This window comes from Trichechus manatus, unplaced genomic scaffold (assembly GCF_000243295.1).
Source record: "Trichechus manatus latirostris isolate Lorelei unplaced genomic scaffold, TriManLat1.0 scaffold00182, whole genome shotgun sequence".
Classification (NCBI taxonomy): Eukaryota; Metazoa; Chordata; class Mammalia; order Sirenia; family Trichechidae; genus Trichechus; species Trichechus manatus.
Genome location: NW_004444118.1, coordinates 1,850,477 through 1,876,946, shown reverse-complemented (window position 1 = coordinate 1,876,946; position 26,470 = coordinate 1,850,477). Strand labels below are relative to the sequence as shown.

At 46.5% G+C, this 26,470-nt stretch overlaps 2 protein-coding genes across 7 annotated transcripts; both read left to right on the top strand.

Moving 5' to 3' along the window:
• Nucleotides 1-1,465: 1,465 nt before the first annotated feature.
• On the top strand, nt 1,466-11,973 carry ING4 (inhibitor of growth family member 4). Of its 4 annotated transcripts, XM_023741499.1 has the most exons (9): nt 1,491-1,554; nt 6,715-6,830; nt 7,912-7,983; nt 9,690-9,856; nt 10,035-10,149; nt 10,317-10,425; nt 10,685-10,832; nt 11,098-11,159; nt 11,270-11,973. In XM_023741499.1, the coding sequence occupies exons 3-9, from the start codon at nt 7,956-7,958 to the stop codon at nt 11,307-11,309; spliced, it is 669 nt and encodes a 222-aa protein (XP_023597267.1). In that variant the 5' UTR covers nt 1,491-1,554; nt 6,715-6,830; nt 7,912-7,955; the 3' UTR covers nt 11,310-11,973. The 4 variants fall into 4 exon arrangements, with proteins under 4 accessions (XP_012414180.1, XP_012414178.1, XP_004387270.1 ...); XM_012558726.2 differs by lacking the exon at nt 6,715-6,830 and having other exon boundaries at nt 1,466-1,554; nt 10,035-10,140; nt 10,320-10,425; XM_012558724.2 differs by lacking the exon at nt 6,715-6,830 and having other exon boundaries at nt 1,466-1,554; nt 10,320-10,425.
• A 1,826-nt stretch (nt 11,974-13,799) lies between these two features.
• ACRBP (acrosin binding protein) lies at nt 13,800-21,647 on the top strand. Of its 3 annotated transcripts, none has more exons than XM_004387212.2 (10): nt 13,800-13,884; nt 14,214-14,432; nt 14,645-14,739; nt 15,214-15,331; nt 16,096-16,561; nt 17,050-17,182; nt 19,293-19,472; nt 19,594-19,761; nt 20,865-20,948; nt 21,463-21,647. In XM_004387212.2, the coding sequence occupies exons 1-10, from the start codon at nt 13,842-13,844 to the stop codon at nt 21,583-21,585; spliced, it is 1,629 nt and encodes a 542-aa protein (XP_004387269.1). In that variant the 5' UTR covers nt 13,800-13,841; the 3' UTR covers nt 21,586-21,647. The 3 variants fall into 3 exon arrangements, with proteins under 3 accessions (XP_004387269.1, XP_023597240.1, XP_023597239.1); XM_023741472.1 differs by having other exon boundaries at nt 13,804-13,884; nt 16,195-16,561; XM_023741471.1 differs by lacking the exon at nt 13,800-13,884 and having other exon boundaries at nt 14,165-14,432.
• Nucleotides 21,648-26,470: the final 4,823 nt, after the last annotated feature.

Genomic DNA, 26,470 nt, shown 5'->3' with positions numbered 1-26,470 from the left:
CAGACTGCTGGCCAACAGTGCTTGTTACCTAGTGGAGTGTAGGTCGTTAATCAAATAATGCCCTCTTCATTTAATTTAGGGCTAAGTATCTTAAGATAGTGTTTCAGTATGTGGTGTGACACTAATGAATGTAACATACAACCAAATGTACTGATGTTTGTTAGCTTCCTGAATATTTACTACTTTCTCCCCCTACTCTCACCAACTGTTGAAAGGCCCTGACAGCCCTATTTTTAGCAGCAGTATTAGAACCAGAGTCTACTCTTTTTTAAGTGTACATGTACACATACACACTGATCAGTGCAGCACTCTTTATGAGGTAGGTACTCTCATAAAGCAGGAAACAGGCACAGATTAAACTACCCGAGGGGACGACACACTTAGAGTAAGGGGTATTCTATATTGTTGGATAAGGTCACCTACACATTAGTAAACCTGGGTTTCGCCCTACCCGCCTTCATATATTTGGTCTAATTTAAGTTATATGGCTGAAAATCTGTCGTATTAAAAACCGGCGTTATCATTCATAATTATTGTCAAGAATGTGAGTTAGGGGTGATAACTATATCCAAAATACTATCTTACTAACACCAGTATTAGACTATGGACTAAGTTCTGTTCCCTAGCATGGTGGTACCCTGTCATGCACTTGATTCCTTTCTGTTCTGATGAAAAGTTTTCACGATAGCTGTCTAGAATGATTGTTGGCCCAGCCGGTTAAGGAGCTCCACGAACCATTCTATATAGAATCGATGCTGATTAATATCAGATATTAACACTTCAATAAGAAGGAAGAGAAAATACATGAGATTTCCCTCAACAGAGTTGCAAGAGGGCAAGGTCAGAAGTACTGTTATTTTAAACATGAAAATATATTTGTAAGGGCAGGACCCCTGACAAAAGGGGTGGAGAATTACAGCTTTACTGTGTAACTCTACTTTGAATTTATAAGTAGTGACTTTTCTCATGTTAAAAAAATAATCCTGGAGAGAGGTTCATGTGAGTGAAGAGAAATGAGGGTTAATTCTCGCAATCCAGCTACTTTTCTCCAACTTCCTTAGGAAACTTAGCTGCCCTGGAGAAAGTCCTGCAGATTTCAAATTCTGTAAAAGGAAACGTTAGATCCCCAGGTCCTGAAAAGGGGTATTTGAGAGCAATATTTCAACCACCACCATACGTTCCCGTTTTGGAGGGAAAAAGTTTCGTAGAGAATTCAAAATGGCTACCTCCAGTGACGTCATGCTTGCCACAGTCGCATACTGCGGTCTAAGTAAGGGCGGAAGCAGGCTAAAGCCGCCTCATAACGGGCCGTGGCGGCTACCCGCGCCAAAGAAAAAAGGTTCAACATCGGGCGGATGCGTCCCGGCGGACAACTTCCTAAGGCCGGAAGTTCTTCTCTTAAGGGCGGAAGTTCTCTTCTTAAGGGCGGAAGGGTTCTAACCCAAGGATTGCTTCAGGGCCGATCGCGTTTCAGTCACTTCCGAGGTGGATCGGAAGTTGCTTTGTTTTGCTTCAAGATGGCTGCGGGGATGTATTTGGAACATTACCTGGACAGTAAGAGCAGGCTGGAGGAGGGGGTCAGGGGCCATAGAGTGGTGGGGGGATTGGGGATGAGAGGCTCTATGGCCTGGCAGTCCTGGCGATAAGATGGTCACAATTGTGAAGGGGTTCCGTGGGAGAAAATACTAGAGGATGTGGAGAAAGAGGGGGCGGGGCAGCAGGGTCGAGGCCTCGCTGTTGGGTGTAGACGTGGGAGGGGCTGCGCAGTGGGGCTGAAAGATCTGTCTTGAAGGCTGATATAGCTGGGAAGATGTTTGCTGTCCCCACTCTTCAGGGTCTTCAGCCTCAAGATAGCTTTACCTTAAAGTCGTTCAAAACTGGTCTTTTCACTGTATCACCTGCTGCCGTTTGGAGCAGCGGCAAAGACCTGCTCGCGGCTCCGCTCAGTTTCTAAGAAGCAGCTCTTCATAGGGATGGGGGGTGATGAGTGACCCCTGTCAGATTCTGAACTGGAACACCTCTCTTCCTGGAGCAAAAATCCAATTCAGTAAGCTGGAAATCTGATGTTACGTTTATGCCATTTGTATAACTCACCCCTTCACAAAGCCTATCACCGTGTGCGCACGGGAGTCAGTAAATATTTATTGAGATACTGCGATGAGTCAGACATAATGGCAGTCCCTGGAGATACACAGAAATGAATAAGACACAGCCCCTGCCCTCAAAAAGCTCACAGTCTAGTAGGAAACAGATTCTGCAAATAAATGATTGTAAAACGGTGTGACAAAAGAAATAATAGCAATATATTAAAAGGATAGTTGGTAACGCCGGAGAAAGATAATTGTCTGGGGAGGTAGGAAAAGCTTTATAGAGGAGGTGGTGTTTGAGTAAGGTCTTGAAGTTTGAGCGTTTATTTGCCAGAATGAAAAGGGAAAAGGAATTCCAGGTTGGGGGAAAGCATCAGCAAAGGTATGGTGACAGGTTTGTGGTAAGATCAGGGAAAAGTGAGGTCAGCATGTTTGATATATAGGACTTTAAGATGGAAGATTGGGAAATGAGACTGGAGAAAGAGGCTAGGGCCAGACTGTGCACAATTTTTTAAGCCAAGCTAAGAAGTTTGCTTTTTATTTTTTAATTGTGCTTTAGGTGAAAGTTTACAGCTCAAGTTAATTTTTCATTCAAAAATTTATACACATATTATTTTGTGACATTGGTTGCAATCCCCACAATGTGACAACACGCTCCCCCTTTTACACCCCGGGTTCCCTGTGTCCTTTCGTCCATTTCCTGTCACTTTCTGCCTTCTCATCTTGCTTTTGGACAGGAGTTGCCCATTTGGTCTCGTATATTTGGTTGTACTAAGAAGCATGTTCTTCATGTGTGTTATTTTTTGTTTTATAGGCCTGTCTAATCTTTGAAAAGTGCGCTTCAGGAATGGTTTCAGTTGTGGGTTAGCAGAGTGTCCAGGGCCATAGTTTTGGGGGTTCCTCCAGTCTTTGTCAGACCAGTAAGTCTGGTCTTTTTTCATGAACTTGAATTCTGTTCTACGTTTTTCTCCCACTCTGTCTGGGACTGTCTGTTGTGATCCCTGTCATTGGTAGTAGCCAGACACCATATAGTTCTTCTTGTCTCAGGCTGGTGGAGTCTCTGGTTCATGTGGTCCTTTAGTCCTTTGGGCTAGTATTTTCTTTGTGTAGTTGGTTTTCTTTATTCTTATTTGCTGCAGACAAGATGGGACCAATAGATGTATCTTAGATGGCTGCTTGCAAGCTTTTAAGACCCTAGACACTACTTACCAAAGTGGGATGTAGAACATTTTCTTTATGAGCTATGTTGTGCCAGTTGACCTAGATGTCTCCCAAGACTATGGTCCCCAGGCCCCAGCTACTTAGTCCCTCAAAGTGTTTTTGGATGTGTCTAGGAAACTTCTATGCTTTTGCTTTGGTCCAGTTGTGCTAACTTTCCCTATACTGTACATTGTCCTTCCCTTCACTGAAGTTGACACTTGTCTACTTTTTTAGTTATCGAGTGCTGCTATAGCATAAATACCACAAATGGATAGTTTTAACAAAGAGAAAGTTATTCTCTCACAATCTAGGATGCTAGAAGTCTGAATTCAGGGTGCCAGCTCCAGAGGAAGGCTTTCTCTCTCTGTCGATTCTGGGGAAAGGTCCTTGTCATCAATCTTCCCCAGTCGAGGAGCTTCTCAGCACAAAGACCCCAGGTCCGAAGGATGCCCTGTTCTCCTGGCTCTTGTTTCTTGGTGGTATGAGTCCCCATGTCTCTCTGCTTGTTTCTCTCTTTTATATCTCAAAAGAGATTGGTTTAAGACACAACCTAATCTTGTAGATTGAGTCCTGCCTCATTAAATAACTGCTTCTAATCCTGCCTCGTTAATATCATAGAGGTAGGACTTCCAACACATAGGAAAATCACATCAGATGACAAAATGGTGGACAGTCACACAATACTGGGAATCATGGCCTAGCCAAGTTGACGCACATTTTGGGGGGACACAATTCAATCTATAACATCTACTATCTAGTTAGTGACTTCCCCTCCCTTGCCCTCCCTACCCTTGTAATCATCAAAGAATGCTTTTTTTCTGTGTGTACACCTTTTCTTGAGTTCTTGTAATAGTGGTCTCATACAATATTTGTCCTTTTGTGACTGACTTATTTCACTCAGCATAATACTCTCCAGATTCATCCATGTTGTGAGATGTTTCACAGATTCATTGTGGTTGTTCATTGTTACATCGTATTCCATTGTATGTATGTACCATAATTTATTCTTTCATACGTTGATGGGCATTTAGATTGTTTCCATCTTTTTGCTGTTGTGAATAATGCTGAATGACCATGGGTGTGCATATGTCTATTCATGTGATGGCTGTTATTTCTGCAGGGTCTCTTTCTAGGAGTGGGATTGCTGGATCGTGTGGTATTTCTATTTCTAGCTTTTTAAGGAAGCACCATATCGTTTTCCAAAGTGATTGTACCATTTTGCATTCCCACCAGCAGTGGGTAACAGTTCCAATCTCCCCACACCCTCTCCAACATTTGTTACTTTGTGGGGTTTTTTTTGGATCAGTGCCAGTATTGTCAGGGTGAGATGGTATCTCAGTGTAGTTTTGATTTGCATTTCTCTAAGGGCTAATAATCGCCAGCATTTCCTCATGTGTCTGTTAGCCTCCTGAGAAGTTTGCATTTTAAATAACGAGGAACCAACAGATTTTTTGTGTGTGTGTGCTTGAGGTGAAAGTTTACAGCTCAAGTTAATTTCTCATACAAAAACTTACACACGTATTGTTATGTGACCCTAGTTGTAATCCCTATAATGTGACAGCACACTCCCGCTTTCCACCCCTCATTTCCTGTGCCCATTCAACCAGCTCTTATCACTTTCTGCATTCTCATCCTGCCCCTGGCCAGCACCTGCCCATTTAGTCTCATGTATCTACTTGAACTAAGAAGCACACTCTTCATGAGTATCATTTTTTGTTTTATAGTCCAGTCTAATCTGTCTGAAGAGCTGGCTTCAGGAATGGCTTCAGTTCTGGGTTAACAGAAAGTCCGGGGGCCATGTCTTCAGGGGTTCCTCTAGTCTCAATCAGACCATTAAGTCTGGTCTTCTTATGTGAATTTGAGTTCTGCGCCACACTTCTCTCCTGCTCCGTCAGGGACTCTCTTTTGTGTTCCCTGTTAGGGCAGTCATTGGTGGTATTCGGGCACCATCTAGTTCTTCTGGTCTCAGGCTGATGGAGTCTATGGTTTATGTGGCCCTTTTGTCTCTTGGGCTTATATTTTCCTTGTGTCTTTGGTGTTCTTCAGTCTCCTTTGCTCTAGGTGGGTTGAGACTAATTGATGTATCTGAGATAGCTGCTCGCAAGCTTTTAAGACCTCGGATGCCAGTCACCAAAGTGGGATGCAGAACAGTTTCTTAATAAACTTTGTTATGCCAGTTGACCTAGGTGTCCCCCAAAACCATGGTCTCTAGACCCCCGCCCCTGCTACTCTGTCCCTTGAAGTGTTTGGTTGTGTTCAGGAAACTTCTTAGCTTTTGGTTTAGTCCAGTTGTGCTGACCTCCCCTGTATTGTGTGTTTCCCTTCCCTTCACCTAAGATAATTCTTGTCTATTATCTAGTTAGTGAATTCCCGTCTCCCTCCTTCCCCACCCTTGTAACCATCAAAGAATGTTTCTTCTGTGTTTAAACCTTTCCTTGATTTCTTATAATAGTGGTGTCATACAATATTTGTCCTTTTGTGACTGACTAATTTCACTCAGCATAATGCCTTCCAGATTCATCCATGTTGTGAGATGTTTCTCGGATTCATCCATGTTGTGAGACGTTTCTCGGATTCATCATTGTTCTTTGCTGTTGTGTAGTATTCCATTGTGTGAATTTACCATAATTTGTTTATCCATTCGTCTGTTGATGGGCACCTAGGTTGTTTCCATCTTTTTGCTTTTGTGAACAGTGCTGCAGTGAACATGGATGTGCATATATCTATTTGTGTGACAGCTCTTATTTCTCTAGGGTATATCCCAAGGAGTGGGATTGCTGAATCGTAGGGTATTTCTATTTCTGGCTTTTTAAGAAAGCACCATATTGTTTTCCAAAGTTATTATACCATTTTGCATTCCCACCAGCAGTGCATCACAGTTCCAATCTCCCCACAACCTCGCCAACATTTGTTATTTTGTGGGTTTTTTTGATTAGTGCCAGTATTGTCAGGGTGAGATAGTATCTCAGTGTAGTTTTGATTTGCATTTCTCTAATGGCTAATGATCACCAGCATTTCCTCGTGTCTGTTAGCTGCCTGAGAAGTTTGCATTTTAATTAGTGGGGAACCAACAGATTTTTAAAGTAGGGTATGATCTTTATAAAGTAAAATAACTGATACCGTAAATTGAAGGGTGATCACATTGGTAACAGGGAGGTCAGTTAGTGATAACAGTCTAGGCCAGAGATGAGAACCTGATCTCAGGGAGTGACAGAGTATCTAGAATTTAATATAACTGAATTGATGGGATGTCTGAGTGGTTGAGGGTAAGGGAAGAATCTAAGGTAACTTCTAGAGTTCTTGTTTGGGAAGTGAGGTAGATAATATATTGTATCTATGAGAGTGAATGAGATAATTCAGGGGAAACAAGTAGAGTGAGAAAATCAGAGGATTAAAGTGTAATCTCAAGAAAACGTTACCATTTAAGGGACAGGCTAAGGAGACGTCAATGTTGGAATTACCGGAAGGTATATGACAAGATTTGGAATCCTAAGAGGAAGAAAGTTACTCGAAGGAGAGAAGACGGTGTCAACTTCTGCAGAGGTATTTTTTTAGGATAGGACTAATAAAAGACCATTTGATAAGTCATTGTTGACTTAAAGTAGCATCAGTAAACTGGTGGTGGCAGACCTGAGGTTGTAGGTTAAAGAAGTGGAAGCATTTAAAAAGTTTGAGGTGGAATCACGGGAAGATATTGTCCTTGCATGGGGAAGACTAAAGTATTCATGCGTTTATTCAAGTATTTATTGAGTATTTTCTGTACCCAAGTCGTAATCCTAAATCCTGGGGGAAATAACAGAGTACAAGACAGACATGTTCCAGCCCTGTTGGAGGTCTGGGAAGACAGATATTTAGTAACTAACTACACAGCTAATTATTTGATTAACAGTTAGATAAGTACTTGAAAGGATAGACAATAGAATACATGACAGCATATGTCCAGGGCACTTGTCAGAGTCTGGGGAAGTCATGTTTGAGCTGAACTTTGAAAGAGAAACAGGAGTTCAGTAAGGTCAGAGGTATGGTGAGGATGGGGTGAGGAAGACCAGGCAGTACATTCCAGGCAGAGAGAACAGCATGTCAAAAGGCAAGTGGCAGGAGGAGCACTGGCAAGTTAGAGCAGAGAGAATGCACAGTGGGGCTGGCAAGAGTTAAGGAAATGTGAGGTAAGCAAGGGCCAGAAAGTGTACAGCATCCAAGAACAGAAAGAAGTTATTAGAGGATTATAAGCAGGAAAGTGACCTGATCAGATTTGCATTTTTTTAAATAACATGCTAATTATGGAGAGTAGATTGTGTATGATGAGTAGTAGCAGATACCAGGCAGGTATTTCGAAGTTGAGGGCGAGGAGTTTGGAGGCAGAGACTGGAAATAAAAGAAAGGGAAGGGCTGATCTGTAAAGTAAGGATGGAATAGCTGTGCAGAGATGAAGAGGTTAGTTGTGGAGAGAGAGATGGACAGGACTTTCTGTGAGAAAGGAAGGATGAATGATATCACAGATCAATCTAAAGATTCAAAGGAGGGAGAACTGAGAACGTTTGGATCCTGTTTTGAAACTACCCTTTAAAAAGAGCTCTAAGACCTGTGAAATCCAGTAATTCTTAGTTTCTCCTATTGTCCTTAGGTATTGAAAACCTCCCCTTTGAGTTGCAGAGAAACTTTCAGCTCATGAGGGACCTAGACCAAAGAACAGAGGGTAAGTGATAATGAATGTGCATGATCATTTGGTTTCCTGCTTGGTTTTGTGTATCATCTGGTATGATCTGGAGAACTGTGACTTCTCTCTCTCTCTTTTTTACTCCCTTGCAATTCTTAAATGGGGGTAATGGTGATCCTCATTTCTATATCAGCTTTTTTATAACAAATGGAGTATTGAGACAATGCCTCAAGAACCAGATACTGTGTTCTTTATACCTTTCTCAAGAAGAATTCAAAAAACCTAAGTCAACTCTAGAATCATTTCTGCTGTCTATATTCAGTACATTTATAGGAAGACTAGAATTTTCTACTTTACTGCATTGTTAGTATTACAATATTAATAATATCACAAGATTCACGTATGGCTTTAGTCTGCAACTCATGTTGATAGACAGGAATTATGCTGTATGACAAATTCTAAAAAGAAAGGAAGAAAGAAAGGAAAGCAGCAATTCATATCAGGATCTCCACACTGTATTCTCTTGGACTCTAGAAATTGTTGAGCAGGTTTGGCTGCATGAGGCTTTTTCTTGTAGCCTGAGGCTACACTGTGATGATTCAGTTGGTCTATTCAGGGTCAAAGATACCTGTTGGAGCTATTCCCCATACTGACTGAAGGATATATAGGTCTTAACCTTACATCCTTATGTAGTCATGCGCAAGGATGTAACAAGCTCGTGTTAGGATACCTGAAACTGGTGACTTTTATGTTACTGTAGGCAAGTTTACCCGGGAAAAGGTGAACATCATGTAAAATTCTGGATGTAGACCTCTGAGAACTTGCCTGCCAAATGCTGAGGACCAGCTTGCTTTCTTTGCAAAATAATGCCAACTCTTGAGTTTGTGCACAGAAACACCAGTTGGAGATTATGGAACTATATGCTTTCTCATCTTCCTCCAAAGGCCTGGAATGAAGTGGGGCATGAGTATCATGTGTCTGCAGATTCTCCCTGTTAATCTGTTGCTGCACTGTGCTGCAGCCAGACTTTTGTCTACTTTCGTGAGCATTGTTTATGAGCCCTACCAAATATTAGACAGTACACATCTACAGTCTCAGAGTTCTGAGATATCACCAGTCTTCCAGTACTGAAATGTTTGCAGCAATATTTCAGACGAATAAACAGAAAAAAAAGGTGATGGAGTGTAAGTTGCAAATGATAAGCAAACTAGGGTGGAAGATAAGGTAGGCAAAACTGCTATATGGGTGAACTAGGGTCTAATTTTAAATGATGAGCTATAGATGTAGAGACCTGGAAGCCAGCGGCAGCAGATAACCCAGCCTGGTTTGCAGCATTCAAAGCTGCTGTGGAATGTTTTGGAGAAGAGAAGTCAGGCTGCTTTTGAGACAGAATTCAAGGTTCAAGCAACAGGAAGCCCTGCAAAGGAGCATCTTCAGACATAAACAGAAATAATCTACATATTAGTGCAGTGTGCAAAGAATCCCTCGTTGTGTTTTAATCATTTAAGTTCCAACTATGATAGCAGTGTTTTCAGCACCTTGAAGGCACCTTTAAAACAAATGTCAGTATGTTGCATTACTTGAGTACGTGGCAGGCACTACACCTATGAACCTATGAACGTTTGATACATTTTAGTTTGAAGGTTATGATGGTGAATGGAAAAGGCCTGAGGAACAAGAGGAAGAAGTATGTTTCACCTAGCCACTCAGGGGCCATTGTGACCAGGCCTCTGTCTCTGTTGTAGACCTGAAGGCTGAAATTGACAAGTTGGCCACTGAGTATATGAGTAGCGCCCGCAGCCTGAGCTCCGAGGAAAAATTGGCCCTTCTGAAACAGATCCAGGAAGCCTATGGCAAGTGCAAGGAATTTGGTGATGACAAGGTGCAGCTTGCCATGCAGACCTATGAGATGGTATGGCCCTGTTCATGGCTCCCCACCTACCTCCCATCTAATCCTCAGGGTCCTAGACCTCTCCTTCAGCTGTGTTGGGGTCTGTTTTGGGTCTGGTAGATCCATAGCATCTATCTTAGCCTATTTTCTTTATTGGATCCGGCCTTGTACCTGTTGCTTCTCCTTCCTTCTCACCCAGGTGGACAAACACATACGGCGGCTAGACACAGACCTGGCGCGTTTTGAGGCTGATCTGAAGGAGAAACAGATTGAGTCAAGTGACTATGACAGCTCCTCCAGCAAAGGCAAAAAGAGTGAGGAGGAGGAGGGTGGGGCTGTGAGAGGTGGGGCAGGGATTCAGAGGGAGAAGCAGCAGGCTCTTCATCTATCAGGGTGGGGCACCAGGTTGGAAATGGGAGAAGAAAGAGGACTTAACCCATCTTTCTATCTCCCTGCCTTCTGGCTTTCCCCCCTTCCCTAGAAGGTCGGACTCAAAAGGAGAAAAAAGCTGCCCGTGCTCGCTCCAAAGGGAAAAACTCAGATGAAGAAGCCCCCAAGGCTGCCCAGAAGAAATTAAAGCTTGTGCGCACGTGAGTGCATCAGGAAGCACTTCGCCAAATGACGTACTTTTCTCTCCCATCTACCCCCACTCCCACTCGCACTGCTCCTGGCCACTTTCCTCTGTCTTTTTGTCAGTAACTCTTCTCCTCACTTACTAGTTTGGTACCTGCTGGATAGAGAGGAGAAACCACAATTACTTGTCCGCCAGGATCTCCTACCACCTCTGAGAGTCTCAGGTTATATCTCTCCTTCCTGCAGATGACACTTTCTCTTCCTCTTGGCCTGCAGAAGTCCTGAGTATGGGATGCCCTCAGTGACCTTTGGCAGTGTCCACCCCTCTGATGTGTTGGATATGCCTGTGGATCCCAATGAACCCACCTACTGCCTTTGTCACCAGGTTTCCTATGGAGAAATGATTGGCTGTGACAACCCTGATGTGAGAACCAGTTTGTCTCAGGAAGGAGGGCTCTGGAGGGGATGTAAGGGTATGGGCACAAGACGGAGAAAGAACATGGTTGAACAGTGGGACTTCATGATAGGAAGCAGGTGGTTGGTGCTGGTTGGCCTTGGGACCTGCAGGAATTCTCCAAAGGGAGAGAATAAAGGCACACTCCTGAGGAATCTGTGTGAGGGCCTCCTTTGCGTCCTCTGCCCTTCCCTGGCCCCTTGACTTACACTTCTTCTATCTCTAACTTTTCCAGTGTTCCATCGAGTGGTTCCACTTTGCGTGCGTGGGGCTGACAACCAAGCCTCGAGGGAAATGGTGAGTGAGAGATTTGTGGTAGGAACTGGACTGCCCCTAAGCTGAGTGGTGGAGAGTATTTATTTTTCACTCACGTTCTCCCTTCCCTTCTCTTCCATGTTCCTCTCTAGGTTTTGCCCACGCTGCTCCCAAGAACGGAAGAAGAAATAGATAAGGCCTTGGATTCCAACACAGTTTCTTCCATGTCCCTTGACCTGGGCTAGTGGGGAGAGGAATGCCTGTGCTGGGGTCAGGGGGTTCAGAGAGAAGTGGATGGTACAGTATTGTCATCCTTTCTCCACCCCTCCCCCCACTCCTGGTGCTGAGGCTGCATCCATACCCTGGTAGGGAGGGGTGCTCCTGCCACTAACGGTATGTGCTCTCATTCAGCCCTCCCCCTTCAGGGGAAAGTGGTCTTGCCCACTCTCCTTTTGCCTCCATGCTGAGGTTGGTGCTGTATTTCAGAGGGGTGGTCCTCTTTATTCTCCTTGCTTTGTATTTAAGGACTGGAGCAGTAGCATGGGGGCATTCCACCGGCCCTCTAGCTTCCTCCCCCCACAATGAGGGGGCTATGGTGTGATAAACTTTCTTCTCCATTCTCTTCCTGCTTTTTCCATGGTGCAGGCTCCCCAGATCATCTGGGTTGTGGCCCTATTCGAAAGGACACCCCTTCCTCCATGCCAAGGGGATTCATCCTGGCTTTATGAATGGGGGAGGGCAGGTGATATGCAGATAACAAGTGTAAAGGAACTTGGGTAGGTGAATAAAAGCTATACATGTTGGCCTGCTGTGTTTAATATACATTCACTATTTTACTATAATGTTCTAAGCATTCTTTTTGTATCTTCTGGGGTGGGTAAGAGGCAGGAGGATGACATACAGGAAGTAGGACAAGTCGTGGAACCAGAAGTGGTACCTCTACACCAGAACTCACAACTTCTCAGCTTGGGAAAGAAAGCTGAAGGGTAGTGCCTTAGATCAGGAGTCTCCAAACCTTTTTAAATTGTGCGCTATTTCTCCATTAAACATTTTTCACTTAATGTACAATAAATACATGTTTGCGCTATATACATGTACTACTATACTAAATATTAGCCCGATGTCTTATTTTAAACACAAAATAGGTAAATATTTTCTTCCCGTACCCCAGTGGATTGTCTTGCTCATCTCCCACTTGGAAACTACTTGCTTAGACCACTGAGCCATCCTTATAACTGAGCTCTATTGATCTGAACCCTGCTCTTGTTTTCCCCTTTTGGTGCATTTATTACATAGAGGCTTCTCTCTAGTTCCTGCCCAGGTAGGCCCTGACCTTGTTTCATACATTCCGTCTCTGCCTGCCCCAGAACCCTGCCTATGCGTACATCTGAGCCTTACCACCTGTTGGGCAAATGGCTTCTCTAAGCCCTATTGTCATCATCTGTAAAATAGGGATGATGATGCTTTCCACCTCATGGGATTACTGTGGAAATTAAAGTAATACACATAAAGAACAACTTAGGACCTACTCCACTGAAGATTTAAAAATAGAACAGTATTAACAGATTGCTATGTAGGTTTTTAAAAAAACCCTAGTGCCCTGGTGCACAGTGGTTAAGAACTCAGCTGCTAGCCAAAAGGTCAGCAGTTCAGATCCACCACCAGCTTCTTGGAAACCCTATGGGGCAGTTCTACTCAGTCCTGTAGGGTTGCTGTGAGTTGAAATTGACTCAACAGAATGGGTTTAGTTTTTGGTTTTTATGTAGGTTTAACAATCAGTTTGCAAATGCAACAACACATCATACCAAATAAATCAGTGCTCCAATTAACATTTTCATGGTGCTTATATACAGTGGGTAAGTGCCCAGCTGCTAACCAAAACTTTGGCGGTTCGAACACACCAGCCACTCCACTAGAGAAAGGACCTGGCAATCTGATCCGGTAAAGATTACAGCCTAAGAAACCCTATGGGGCAGTTTTACACTATCCTATAGTGTTGCACTGAGTCAGAATTAACTAGGTACACAACAATATGTAATTTCACCAGGAACTTTGAACAAAAAAATTTTGGTTGATGATTATGCCAGAATACATAAATCTTAGAGTAGGATGTGCTCAAACGTCAAAGCTGAAATAGAAACTTTACAAAGACAATCCCAAGACAAATAAGCCATGAGTACAAGAAGACCTCTGTAGTCTTGGAAACAGGACAGGTTTATTGTTATCTTAATGAGTTTCAAGTTGTAAATTGATCACCGAAATACAATTACATGAAACAAGCTACTTTTAAAAGTTATAGTCCAAGGCATAGCTAGCATAGCTGTAGGCATTAAAGATTACATATATATGTGTACACATATATACATAAATATGATTATAAAGTACATAGGTTTCTAACATAAGATAACCTTTGGTGTGGATAAGAACTCTTGTTTTCATAAAGCAAAACAATTTTACTTCACAATACTAAGCAAATGATGGCTTTTGCCGTCATTATCATTTTGAGTGGGGTCGTAGCCCATCAACACCCACACGCCCCAGTGTCCCGTTGGGTCCCACAGGGCCCGCGTCAGTTTCCTGAGGCCCCGCCCCCTGCGTTTGTGACGTATGGGTCGCATCTTCTTATTCCCCGCGCTCTAGCCCGTGCCCGCCGACTCTCTCGGTAGCTTCGGGCCCGTTGGAGGCTACTTTGGTCTGGGAAACGCGGGCAGATCTTCTGGGGCCATGAGGAAGCTAGCTGCTGGGTTCCTTCTCTCATTCCTGAAGGGTCAGAGGTTCCCGCGTGCTCCGGCGGTCTCTTTCTCCCCGCGTTCAGCCCTATACTCCCCTCTTCTACGGTTTCTGAAACGCTTTCTCTTGGTGGTCACGTTGGGTCTGCTCCCTAGCTTCTGAGATCCTCCCCAAATCCTTCCCCCTGGGGTCGACACTTTGCCTCTGCGCCTAGAATCCCCTCACCCCTGGTCATCAGAGATCATCCGCCCAGGACCCCCCAGTTCCTTTTTCACACGGGGCCCCAGCTGCTAGTCTGGGTCTGTCCTTTGCCCTGAATGGATTTTGGGGCTCAGTCCATCCATTCGTCTGTCCCCTACCCTGCAGTGCTGCTCCTGAATCCAGCACCTGCCCCAGCCCAGGATCCGACTTCCAGCTCCACTCCAGGCAGCCCTCTCTCTCCCACTGAGTATGATCGCTTCTTCTCACTGCTGACCCCAACCTGGAAGGCAGAGACTACCTGCCGTCTCCGTGCAACCCACGGCTGCCGGAACCCCACACTCATCCAGCTGGACCAGTATGAAAACCACGGCTTAGTACCTGATGGTAAGGGCCGGACTAGTGGAGAAATGGAGGCACCTAGAGTTCACCCTAAGCTCAGGGCAAAAGCCCTGTGCTCACTTGAGACAAGGGAAGGGTATGGCTGACACCTTACCTTGAACCTGTATCTTCCTCCACTCTCCAAGCACTGAGGAGTCAGAATTCCTTCTTGGGAAAGGTTTCCTTGGGTGTTTACCTTCTTCTCTGCCCTTTCTCAGGTGCTGTCTGCTCCGACCTCCCTTTTGCCTCCTGGTTTGAGTCCTTCTGCCAGTTTACTCAGTATCGTTGCTCCAACCATGTCTACTATGCCAAGGTGAGGACCAAGGCAAAGATTAGATCTGGTGTCCCAGAGCAAAGAGCGGATTGAAGAGCTCCAGGAAGTCCATCCTTATGGTCCTCCCTCCTTGCCATTTTGCCAATCATTTACCCAACTTACGTATAAATACAGTCTCACCCTGGGCATTCAAACTATCTAAACAATCCTGTCATTGTCAGAAAAGTAGGGATGAGAAATGAGAAGAGGGAAAGAGATCAGCCCTTCCATTTCTTCTAAGAGATTAATGATTTCATTTAATTCAATTGCAGAAGAGTGAAGGTAGATGTGTGGCCCAGAAAATATGAGTTTTATCTTACAGGGGGTCCCTTTCTCAAGTCTAGAGGCTTCTAGCAGGAATCAAGTCCTTTCATCCCTGCCCAGGAACTGTGAGACATGAGAAATGCTGGGAAAGGGAGTAGGAGAAATGCACCCTTTGGGAAAGACATTCCCACTTTCCTTCTCTCCCTGCAGAGAGTCCGGTGCTCCCAGCCTGTCTCCATTCTCTCACCTAACACTCTCAAGGAGATTGACACTCCAGCCGAAGTCCCGCCCACCACGATGACCTCCCCTATCTCATCACACGTCACAGGTGAGATCCTCCGGGGCGCCTGTCAGACTACCAGAAACTCCTTCCACAAGTCCCAGAGGTCAGGGTTTAAGGCATCAGTGGTAGGGAAATGGGAAGGCTGTTGAGATGTTGACGCAGTGGTTAAGAGCTACTGCTGCTAACCAAAAGGTCAGCAGTTCAAATCCACAAGCCACTCCTTGGAAACCCTATGGGGCAGTTCTATTCTGTCCTATAGGCTCACCATAAGCCGACCTGGTGGCAATGGAGTTGAGAGCGGGAAGGAGAGGAGAAGGCAAACAGCTATTTACATAAGAGAAAGCCTGTTTTGTATGAATACAAGTTAGGGCTTTTCTATCCCAGAATCTCTCCCACCATTTCTTACAATTCTGCCCCAAATCCATTTTTTTCTAAGTCCCAAAGATAGTCTTGCGCTTGGAAGTCCTCTGGGATTTTTAACCTGACATCTTTACTTTAGAAAAAGTTGAAGTGAGAGGGACAAAAGGTGGCATTTGAGGTGGGAGTTAGGGAACAGGGTCACTTGTGAGGGAGGTAGGAAAGTGGCACATACCACCAAAACCACAATTTTGCCATGGTGTTATTCTTTCATTTTAATACTCATTCTTTTCTGTGTTTTTCATACTTGACTGTGAGCATAAGTGTGATTTGGTCTGCTTTCCTTTGCCTGTGTGTTTATGTGTGTGTCCCTCTGTGAACAAAGATACTCAAGGGCTATGAGCCTGACTGTCCCTTTCCCTTCTCTTGGTTTCTCCCAAACACTGCTATAGCCACAGAGCGACAGGCCTTCCAGCCCTGGCCCGAGCGGCTTAGCAACAATGTGGAGGAGCTGCTACAGTCCTCCTTGTCCCTGGGAGGTCAAGAGCAAGTGTCTGATCGCAAGCAGGAGCAAGGGCAGGAGCACAAGCAGGAACAAGGGCAAGAGCACAAGCAGGAGGAAGGGCAGGAACAAGAAGAGCAACAGGAGGAACAAGAAGAGGAGGCAAAGCAAGAGGAAGGACAGGGGACAGAGGAGGCACTGGAGACAGTGTCTGGACTGCAGACAGACCCAGAGTCCAAGTTTCAGCCTGAATCTTTACCTTCCAACCCTTCCTCCTTCACTCCTCGGGTGCGGGAAGTGGAATCTACTCCTATGATGATAGAGAATATCCAGGAGCTCATTCGATCAGCCCAGGAAATGGATGAAATGAATGAAGCATATGATGAGGACTCCTGGAAAAATGCAAACCGTGGCAGGTAAAGGATGTTCTGACTCCCTCACTAGCCCTGCCCTCTCTGCTGCCTTCTCTGGGAATAAGATGCCCACCTTCCCAGCTTCAGCCTCCAGACCCACTCAGACCTGCTTGGGCTTCAGGCACACCTAGCAACTGCCTGCCTCACCCATTCTGTGCCCATCATTGGCTTTTAAGAACTATGCTTGGTGCTTATTCTCTATGTGATGCAGTGGAATGAGCCCTATACTTGGAGCTTTCAGGCCTGGGTTACGTTCTTGTCTCTGGCACTTATTAACTCTGCAGCCTTGAGAAAGTCACTTCCCCTTTCTGGACCTCAGTTCCTCATTTGTAAAAGGAGTCAGTTGGTCCAAAAGCCTCTAAGGCCCCATCCAGCATGCTCAATATGTATGACCAAGACCAGATGCTAAGGGGAGGGAAAGAGAGTGGATGTGGCTCTCTGCCCCCAGCCCTCTGGGCCATTCTCCACCAGCCAGTGCTGTTTTCTTACAGCCTCCTGCAGCTGCCCCACGTGGAGGCCATGCTGGTGCTTTGCTATTCGATTGTGGAGAGCCCCTGCATCACGACCCCCACTGCCAAGGCCTGGCAGTTCATGGAGGAGGAAATCCTTGGTTTTGGGAAGCCGGTACGCCCTTCATGCTGTTTAATGGATACATGCTCACTGGGCATCCTCTGGATGTGGGGGATGGGCAGTTATACAGAAAGCATGCAACATGGTCGGAGAGATTCTTTCCCAGCAGGAATAAAGACATCTTCTCCAAGCCACCTTAAAGGTGGAAGGCTCAAGTCCCTGTCAAGAATCCATTCCAGTCTGGAATTCATTCTTCAGCTCTCTGAGTTGTTAGGCCTTGCGTTACCTTTTGATCTTGTTTACTATTGTTAATACCTGGCATTGCCTTAGATTCAGTTCTCCTTCTTTCCAGAGAGTTCGTAGAGTCCATTCCAGGGAACTTGTAAAGAGAGTCTAATTTTAATGTGTCCTCAGCACCCAGGAAAGTCTATTCCCAGGAAAATACACCTTAGGTTTTCAATTCATATAATTTAGCAAACATTTACTGAGTGCTACTATGCCATCCATTCATCAATTTGTTCAACAAATGTTGGTTGGGCACCAACTCTATATTAGGTGTTTGAGATCTCAGCCGTGAGTACAACTGATCTAGTCTTCAGTCTTCTTGTAGTCTAGTGGGATAGACCGACAAGGAAACAGACAGCACAGCATAATGGGATAAATGCTGGGACAGAGACAAGTACAAAGTGCAGAGAGAGAAGATGGGGGGACAATTCTCCCATGTTTCGGAAGGTCAAAGAATACTTCTTAGAGGAACCAATGTTTATACTTAGACCTGAAGATGAAAAGAAATTAGGCAAAAGAAAGGGCCTGGTAGAAGGTTCCTGCTAGAGGAAATCATATGTGCAAAGGCTCCGGGGCAAGAAAGAATGGAGATTTCATGAGGGACCAAGAATAAGTATACTTACCTGCTCTTAAAGGGCCGAGAGCCCATTAAGGGGATTAATATGGACACAGTAGTAAAAGGTGTGTGGTAGATGTTGAAGAGAGATTTAAAAAAGAGTCCATTTTACCTGGAGCAGAGCAGCAGGAGACAGAGTCAATGAGATAGGGTCATTCAGGTTCATAGTGTGAAAAATCTTGAATGGAAGTCTGAAGCATTTGTTTTTAATTTGGTAGGAAAGGGGAATTCAATACAGTTTTTGTACAGGGACATGCTACTTATGCTGCTATGAGGAGTACACAAGGTGATGTAAGATGTTCTGTGCACTGTGATGTGCTGTGCCCATTGGTGAGGAAGGAGAATGATGGGCTTGACTGGAGATGCTTCTTAGCAAGATCCTCCTGATAGTGCTGGAGAAGCTAAATTAGGGCAGAGAGTCCAGCTATGAGATGGGTAACTCTAGAATATCTTCCAAGAACTTGGAGGTTTTGAACATGGATGATTGGGTAGAGCATAGGTTTTAGAATTAGAAGGACCTGGCTCCATGTCCCAGTTCCACCATATGTTAAATGTATGGCTTTGAGCAAGTTACTAAACCTCATTGGGCCTCAGCTTCCTGATCAGTCAAATGGGGATATTATTAGTATCTATGTTATTATAGGAGCCCTGGTGTCTCAGTGTTTAAGAGCTCGGCCACTAACCAAAATGTCGGCAGTTTGAGTACACCAGCCACTCCTTGGAAGCCCTATGAGGCAGTTCTACTCTGTCCTATAGGATCACTATGAGTCTGTTACAGGGCTTTTGTGAGGACCGAATGGCATTTATAGCCATAGTACCCAGCACTATGTCACTTCTTTATAAACATTAGCATTATTATCAGAGTTAGAGAAGGAGAGAGTATGAGTTCTTTTCAAATAGGCTAAGTTAGGGGTGATTGTAGGTCACCCAATGGTAGACATGTATCAGGCACTTGGCAATGAGAATTTCGGGTTTGGGAAAGTGATCAGAGCTGGTGATAAAGATTTGGATGTCACCTGCAGAGAGATGAAGTTTACCTGGAAGTAGATAAGTCACCCAAGAAGAGGGTGCTGAAATAGTGAGCTGAGACGAGATCCTTGAGGAACCCTTGGTTGAGGAGAGCAGGGAGAAGAGCTAGAGAAGCTTTCTGAAGAGCTTAACGCAAAGACATTCTCCGGGCCAGGGCACTATGAGGGCTGAGGGATGGGATAGGGCAGGCTGCCAAGTCTCAGCCTCAGCCTCTCTCCCACACTCCCACCCCAGGTCTGTGACAATCTTGGGCGGCGACACACACCTACCTGTGCCCTCTGTGACTTCTGCTCCCTGAAGCTGGAGCAGTGCCACTCGGAGGCCAACCTGAAGCGACAGCTGTGCGACAGCTCCCACAAAACGGCCTTCATCAGCCCCTTGCTCTCATCCCAAAGCGTATCCATTGGCACCCAGGTACCTAGCAGGGCACCCTTCTGTGGGGGATGTCATAGGCTCCAGGTAGAACGGGACAGTGGGAAGGGAGGCCTGCAGGGGGACAGGGGCCTGCATCTCTCTGCTGTTCCCTGTGCTGCAGGCAGGGCCCAAACAAGCAGGCCGCTTTTATGGGCTGGATTTGTATGGTGGGCTCCGCATGGACTTCTGGTGTGGCCGACTTGCCACAAAGGGCTGTGAAGATTCTCGAGTCGCCGGCTGGTTGCAGACTGAGTTCCTCAGCTTCCAGGATGGAGATTTCCCCACCAAGGTCAGAGACTTTCCCCACAGCGCAGCCCCACTCCACCTGTTGCTGCTCTAGATAGCCTTAGGAGCTGAAATGAGGCTTGGGACCCTGGTTTCTGAGAACCAGTCCTCCACTATGCCTCCTGCCTTTCTCCACTACAGTGACAGTCCCCCACCCCCATTGAGCAGGATTGTGTTTGGCAAAGGGATAGGAACCAAGAAAGGTGGGATGCACAGAACTGGAAGGCAGGAGATCAAAGTTCTAGTCCCAGCTCTGCCAATTAGCTAGTGAGTGGCTTTGGTCAAGTCACTTCGCACTCTGGGTCAAAGTTACTCATCTCTGCAATAAATGACTAGATAGTACATAAGGTGTTGCCCAACCCTGTGATCCAGAGCTTCCTGACCTCAGTCTGTCAGGCTTCTTCCCCAACTCTTCCAGAGCTTTCCCTGCTCAATGAAATCAACCTTGCTTCCCCATCTCCTCAAAGTTACCACCCCTGTGGAACTACCTGTTGTTTTTGAGAGCCAGGCTCCTCCCTCCTATGGTTTAGCAGGAAAAATCAAGGCGAGGAAACCTAGGGGCAGCTTAAGGCAGGCCGGTAGCTGAGCTGAGGGGCCCATGCCCAGATCTTCTCCCTAGACTCCTAGATTTGGAAGGGGTCTCAGAGACCATCCCAGCTACCCCCCTGGATTTATAGATGGGAGGGCAAGGGCTAAAGAAGGAAGTGATTCACCCAAGGTCATACATTAGAGATTCTTCTACCCTCTCCCTCACTTACATCACCAGAAGGAGCCTGATATTGGACCACTAATTGGGCCCCCTTCCCGTGTTCTGCTTCCTTAACCTCCCTTTCCTTAGTCATTTTCCCAGCAAGCTGACCAGCAGGACAGCCACTTCTCATTCTCCCAGACTCCTGGCTCCTTCCCAGCAACTTAACTGTGACTGAGACTGGGAGAGGAGCGAAAGGGAAAAAGAAGCCTTTTCCTTAGAGAGGAGGCCCAGGGAGGGAGCACCCTGGATATGGAAGCCCTACTCCTGGTTCTGCCATTGTGGGTATTCCCTCGAGGGCTATGTCCTGTGGGGCTTCTGATACCTCCCCGCCTCCCCATCCCTCACTTTTGCCTTAGATTTGTGACACAGACTATGTGCAGTACCCGAACTACTGTGCCTTCAAAAGCCAGCAGTGTCTGCTGAGAAACCAAGATCGGAAGGTGAGCCACCTCCCACCCCTTCCTCCTCCCACCAGCCTCTCAGTCACCAAGCTTGTTCTACTCGGAGCCCTCTAAGTGCAGCCAGGAGTGGAGAACAGTTCTCTACCTGCATCTGTGGGGAAGAAGCCTCCACCAGAGCTCTCTCCTGCACTCCAGTCTTGGAGTAAGCAAGCCTACCCAAGCCAGGAGGGGGGCCAGGAGGGATGCTGCAGGTAAGAAGTGAGGTCCTGAAGGCACCGCCAGAAGAACCCTCAGCTAGGTTGAGAACTGGATGTTGTCCAAGTCCTGCCTCCCATTCTTACTCACCAAATAACTTGGGATAAGTCACTTCCCCCTCTGAGACTCAGCCTCCTCATTTCTGAAAGAAGGGGGTTGGGCTACTTGGTGTCTCTTTCAGCTTTTTAAAAACCCACATCCAAGCTTCCTCCTTCCCTCTATGGCCTTGTGCCTGTGCCTTCATCCTTTGGTTCTTATGGGGCTTCTAACACACACACCCCCCTCCATACCCCTGTAGATATCCCGTATGAGATGTCTGCAGAACGAGACTTACAATGTGATGACCCAGGCCAAAAGTGAGGATATTGTGCTTCGCTGGAGCCAGGAATTTAGCACCTTGACTCTAGGCCAAGCTGGATGAGCTGGGGCCCATCCTGCCCCCACCCTGAAGCCCAACCTTTCAAATTCTCCATCACTCCTAAATGCCCCATCTGTCAATCTGTTTCCAGGCTAATCCACAGGTCTCTTATCTGACCCCTCCTCACGCTTTCCTTGGGTTGGGACAGCAGTCCCAGAGAGGCCCATCATGGGAGCTCCATCTACTCTAAAGGATGTCTTTACATAAAGAATTTATTTTTAACCTGTGTGGCCTCTGTTCGTGATGATCCCTATCCGTAACAATGCCACCCTGCCCCATGGGAATCAACCCCTCTAGTCCCCCAAGTTTATGGATCGATCTGCAGGCAAGAGACTCTCATGGGAATGGTATTCATGGAAGCAGCCATCTGCACAGAAGCAGAAGACCTAAGAAATCAGGAGTTGCAATTGAAGAAGACCATAGCTGGGGTCTTGGGGATCACGTGGGTCATGAAGAGTATGTGTGTCTCCATTTTTGAAGCCCTGGGCCCCATAATCTCAGACATGAGTATCAGATTGTCCCTCTGTAGGATAACAGCCAGAGCCTGACTGGGATTGTGTCTGGGGGGGATCAACACCAGGGAAGTGTGGAAAACTTGCACTTTATTAGGAGGGAGGAAACAGCTGCAGCCTAGAGCCCAGGAAACTCTTGATTCGACATCCAAGAATTTGCCTGATTATCTGAATGTGGACGTGATTGTTTCTTGACAATATATATGAGATGTGACTCCAGCGTTGGCCTTTAATAACTTGGCATTTCCCAAAGTGTGTTCTGGGGACACATACATTTGGGAAACTATACAATTACTCCCCCTTCTAGAAGTTCACAGCATTTTAAAAGACTTATTACGAGAAAGTTGAAACATGCACAAAACTAGAATGGTCCAATGCACCCCCATGTACCCTTCACCCAGATTCAGTTATCAACATATGGTCAATCTTTTAACAGCATATTAAAAGCTCTGAGAAGCCCTGTAATAGAGAAACATATTTTGTGTGTTCCAAACACATTTGACCACAATACACTTTGTCTTAGTCATCTAGTGCTGCTGTAACAGAAATACCACAAGTGAATGGCTTTAACAAAGAGAATCCAAGTAGGCTGCAAGTCCAAATTCAAGGCATCAGCTCCAGGAGAAGGCTTTCTCTCTCTGTCGCCTCTGGAGGAACGTCCTTGTGATGCATCAGTCTTCCTTTGGTCTGGGAGCATCTCAGCGTAGGAACCTCAGGTCCAAAGGACCCGCTCTGTTCCTGGCACTGCTTTCTTGGTGGTATAAGGTTCTCATGTATCTCTGCTCGCTTCTCTCTTTTATATCTCAAAAGAGATTGGCTTAAGACAGTATCCAATCTTGTATACCTCATCAGTATAACTGCCGCTAATCCATTTTATTAGATCATAGTGATTGAATTTACAACACATAAGGAAATCACATCAGATTACAAAATGGTACACAATTATATAATACTGAGAATCATGACCCAGCCAATTTGACAGATATTTTAGGGGGACACAGTTCAATCCACGACACACTTTTTCACCTACCATCCAATACTTTAACTTATTTTTGTTTACTTAACATCAACAACATGCCCAGCCCTGTGCTCAGCCAGAAGATACAGGGACAAGGGGCTGTCATTGGAGCTGTCTTCCCTCCCAGACCTCACAGCCTGGGGGAAATAGACATAAACAAAGAGGAACAATCCAGCCTGGTAACCGGTGTGATGGGAGAGCTCCGTGAGCACCACAGTGAGGGAGGGCCCAGCAGAACACCAGCAGGCAGAGGCAGCGTGAGGTACAAGCTAAAAGCAGCATAGGCTGAACCACCTGACAGATCCAAGAAAGGGAGATAACTAGGGGGAACTGGATGGGGCAAGCAAGAGGCTGGTTGGTTAGTCATCTGGCATCAGTGGGGTGAGCATGCCAGCAAGACTTCTCAGAAACTCTGTGGTGAGTGTCTGAGCGTGAGTGATGGTGGGGGGAGTTGTTATTTGGCAAGAGTTGGGGACTGAGTTAAGTGTCATTACCTGCTGGTAATGAAGAAACTTGCTGGGTTACTTTGCTGGCCAGTTGTAAAGGTCTATGAGGGCGCTGCTTCCTCCTCCCACTTTCACTGCCCCGTGTGGGGTTGGGTCAGTTGGAGGAGCTGGGAGGGATTTGCTATGATCTTCCAAAGTGGGTGTGTCCCTACCCACCCCAGAAGCAGCTCCTACCAGCCAAGCCCAGGCCAGAGCCAAGCAGGCTGTGGAAGCAGGCTTGAGACAGCAGCAGAGCAACAGGGAGAACAGGTATGTGGGCATCACAAGCGGGGGCTGAACCTCACAGGGGGCACAAGGGCATCACCCCTCCCTTAGAAATGGTGACATGGGTGGGGATGGAGATGAGGGTGGGTCATAGGCCCTGGAAAACCTTTTTGAGTAGAGTAGAAAACTTACAAGGTGCTGCCTGAAGCAAACAGACCTTCTCAGTAGACGGAGCTAAAGGAGGCAGCCAACATGCTTGACACACCCCTGGGTGCCTCTGAAGTTGGAAGCCCCCATTCTAGAGACATCTTGGGAAGGCTGTGTCTTCCCCATCACCCTTCAGGCCCCTAGTGCCATGCTGAACTTTGGGCTGCCCCAGGCCACTTAAGAGTACTCTCTGGGGACTGTTTTAGCTTTCCACCCCGCTCCTCAGTTAAAACTTAACCCCCGCACTCACTCATCCTTTGGGGCCAGGCCCTTTGCTAGATGACAATTAGCTATCTGTTTAAACTCCACTTATAGGTTCACTGGCACAGATGTGATCATATCGTTATCCTTCCCAGCTAACCAAAGTATATTTTAATGGAGTCTTCTGGAAACACTGCCTTAACTCAAAGAGTTCATCTATATCAAGGGATTCAACTAGATGGTCTCTGATGTCCCTATAGCTCTGACAGTCTGTGGTTCATGAGAGGGATGGAAAATTTCAGCTATTGTGCACAAGTGGGGGAAATAATTGGGGGCCGGCAGGACCTTCTGATACCTTTGTATCACACCAATGAGGATAGCTGCCTACCTATTACCTATGTTTATGGGGGCCTCCATGACAAGAGGGGGTTCTCCCACCAGATTGAATCACCAGAATTCCTCCTTTTGGGGTGAGCTAAAGTTGTAGCCCCAAGGGGAGATGCAGGTAAGGACTGAAGGGGAGATAGAAACTCATACCTGTAAGCCTCACCTCCTGGCCACTCAGACACTACAGCCCAACTCTGTCTGTCTGATGCCTCTGGCTTGCCCTACCCTAGCCCCTCTCCCCAGCATAGACCCCATCTACCCAGAAACCTTATATGCCCAGACCCAAGGGGAAGGACACTGCAGATAGGATAAGGGCTGAAGTGGGTGGGGCAGACTAAGTGCTGCCTGAGTTCAGACTGCGGTGGGAAGAAGGCTCAGGGAGATTTCAGTGAGGAGGTGGACTCCGGCCAGGCCCAACAGCAAGAGTAAGACTCCAGATGCTTGCGGAACAACAGAGAGCACAGGTCTGTGGAGAGCTGATCCTGTCTGAATTACTTCTCTTGGTTAGGACTTTATTTCATGTTTTTCCAGCTCTTGAAATCAGGGTGGAGGGAGACATGCAGGTGGTGAGGTGACATATGCACATGGGGGAGGGGGAACGGGGACCAATTACTGAGCAGTAAGGTCACCTTTGCTTTTTGAGTTTTCCCAGAAAAATGTTGGGCGGGGTGAGGTCTGAGTACCCAGGGTGGGAAAAGACTTCTCTGAGGATTACGTTGGAAATGCAGGAAGAGAGAGGCTCAGGTAGGAAAGGGTAGGGGAGAGGCTGGAGCAGGAATTTTGGCTGGAGAGAGCAGAGGGAGCCTGAACCAGAGAGAAGGGAGGATGATAGCAAGACATGACACCCCGGGGCCTGTGCCAAAGAGCCTCCTCTCTGGAAGAACACGGCCCCTGGGGCAGGAGGAGGCCACCTCCCTCACTCTGATGACCTCAAACTATCTCCACACCACAGACCTTCCGATCTCTTCCCTGCCCCTCAAGCCCAGGCTTAGCTGATAGGCAGGATTCATTTGTGCCCCCAAAGAAGCTCTGGGACACAGCTTTCCACGTTAAGCTTCTGTTGGAGCCTCAGCAATTTGGATTATTTTGGGGAATCTGAAAACATGAATACTGAGGGCTCTTTAGACAGGTGCAGTAAAAGATGGTTCAGCGCTCGACAAGTAGCCGAAAGGTTGGTGGTTCAAACCCACCCAGAGGCACCGTGGAAGACAGGCCTGGCAATCTGCTTCTGAAAGGTCACAGCCTTGAAAACCCTATGGAGCAGTTCTACTCTGTAACGTGTTGGATCGCCATCAGTCGGAATCCACTTGATGGCAACCAACAACAGCAACAGAGCACAAACTAAAGGGGTATTTCCTGTGGGGACGGAGGGGTGAGGTGCTGACTGGTCATGTGGCCTTTAGCATCGAGAATGGGGTTGGGGCAGAGCAAGGAGAATGGGGAGATCTGAGAATCCTTCTTTTCAAACTTCTGACTGTGGGGAATCTGGGTCAGAGAAAACAGAGGCTGTGAATTATGAAAAAGAGGAGGCAAGGAGAGAACAAGGCATTTGGTGAACGTGCGTGGTGGGGTGGAGGGGTGAGAAGATGGAGAGGGTGGCAGACAGGAAGAAGTTGGATGAAGAGGAGGTATTTCTCTCCCTCTTCCCACACCTCCTCCCTGGCCCCATCACTGTCCCAAATCACCTATTCCTTTCTCTTCAACTCCCCTCTGCATCATTGGTCAGCCGCCAGAGAGGTGGAAACCAAGGGCAGGTTCTGTGCGGGAAAGTGAGGGAATGACCATGATAGGGCCTCCTGCCTGCTTTTATGTGCATTTACTCTCAGTTCCTGCCTGGGGCAGAAAATAGCCCT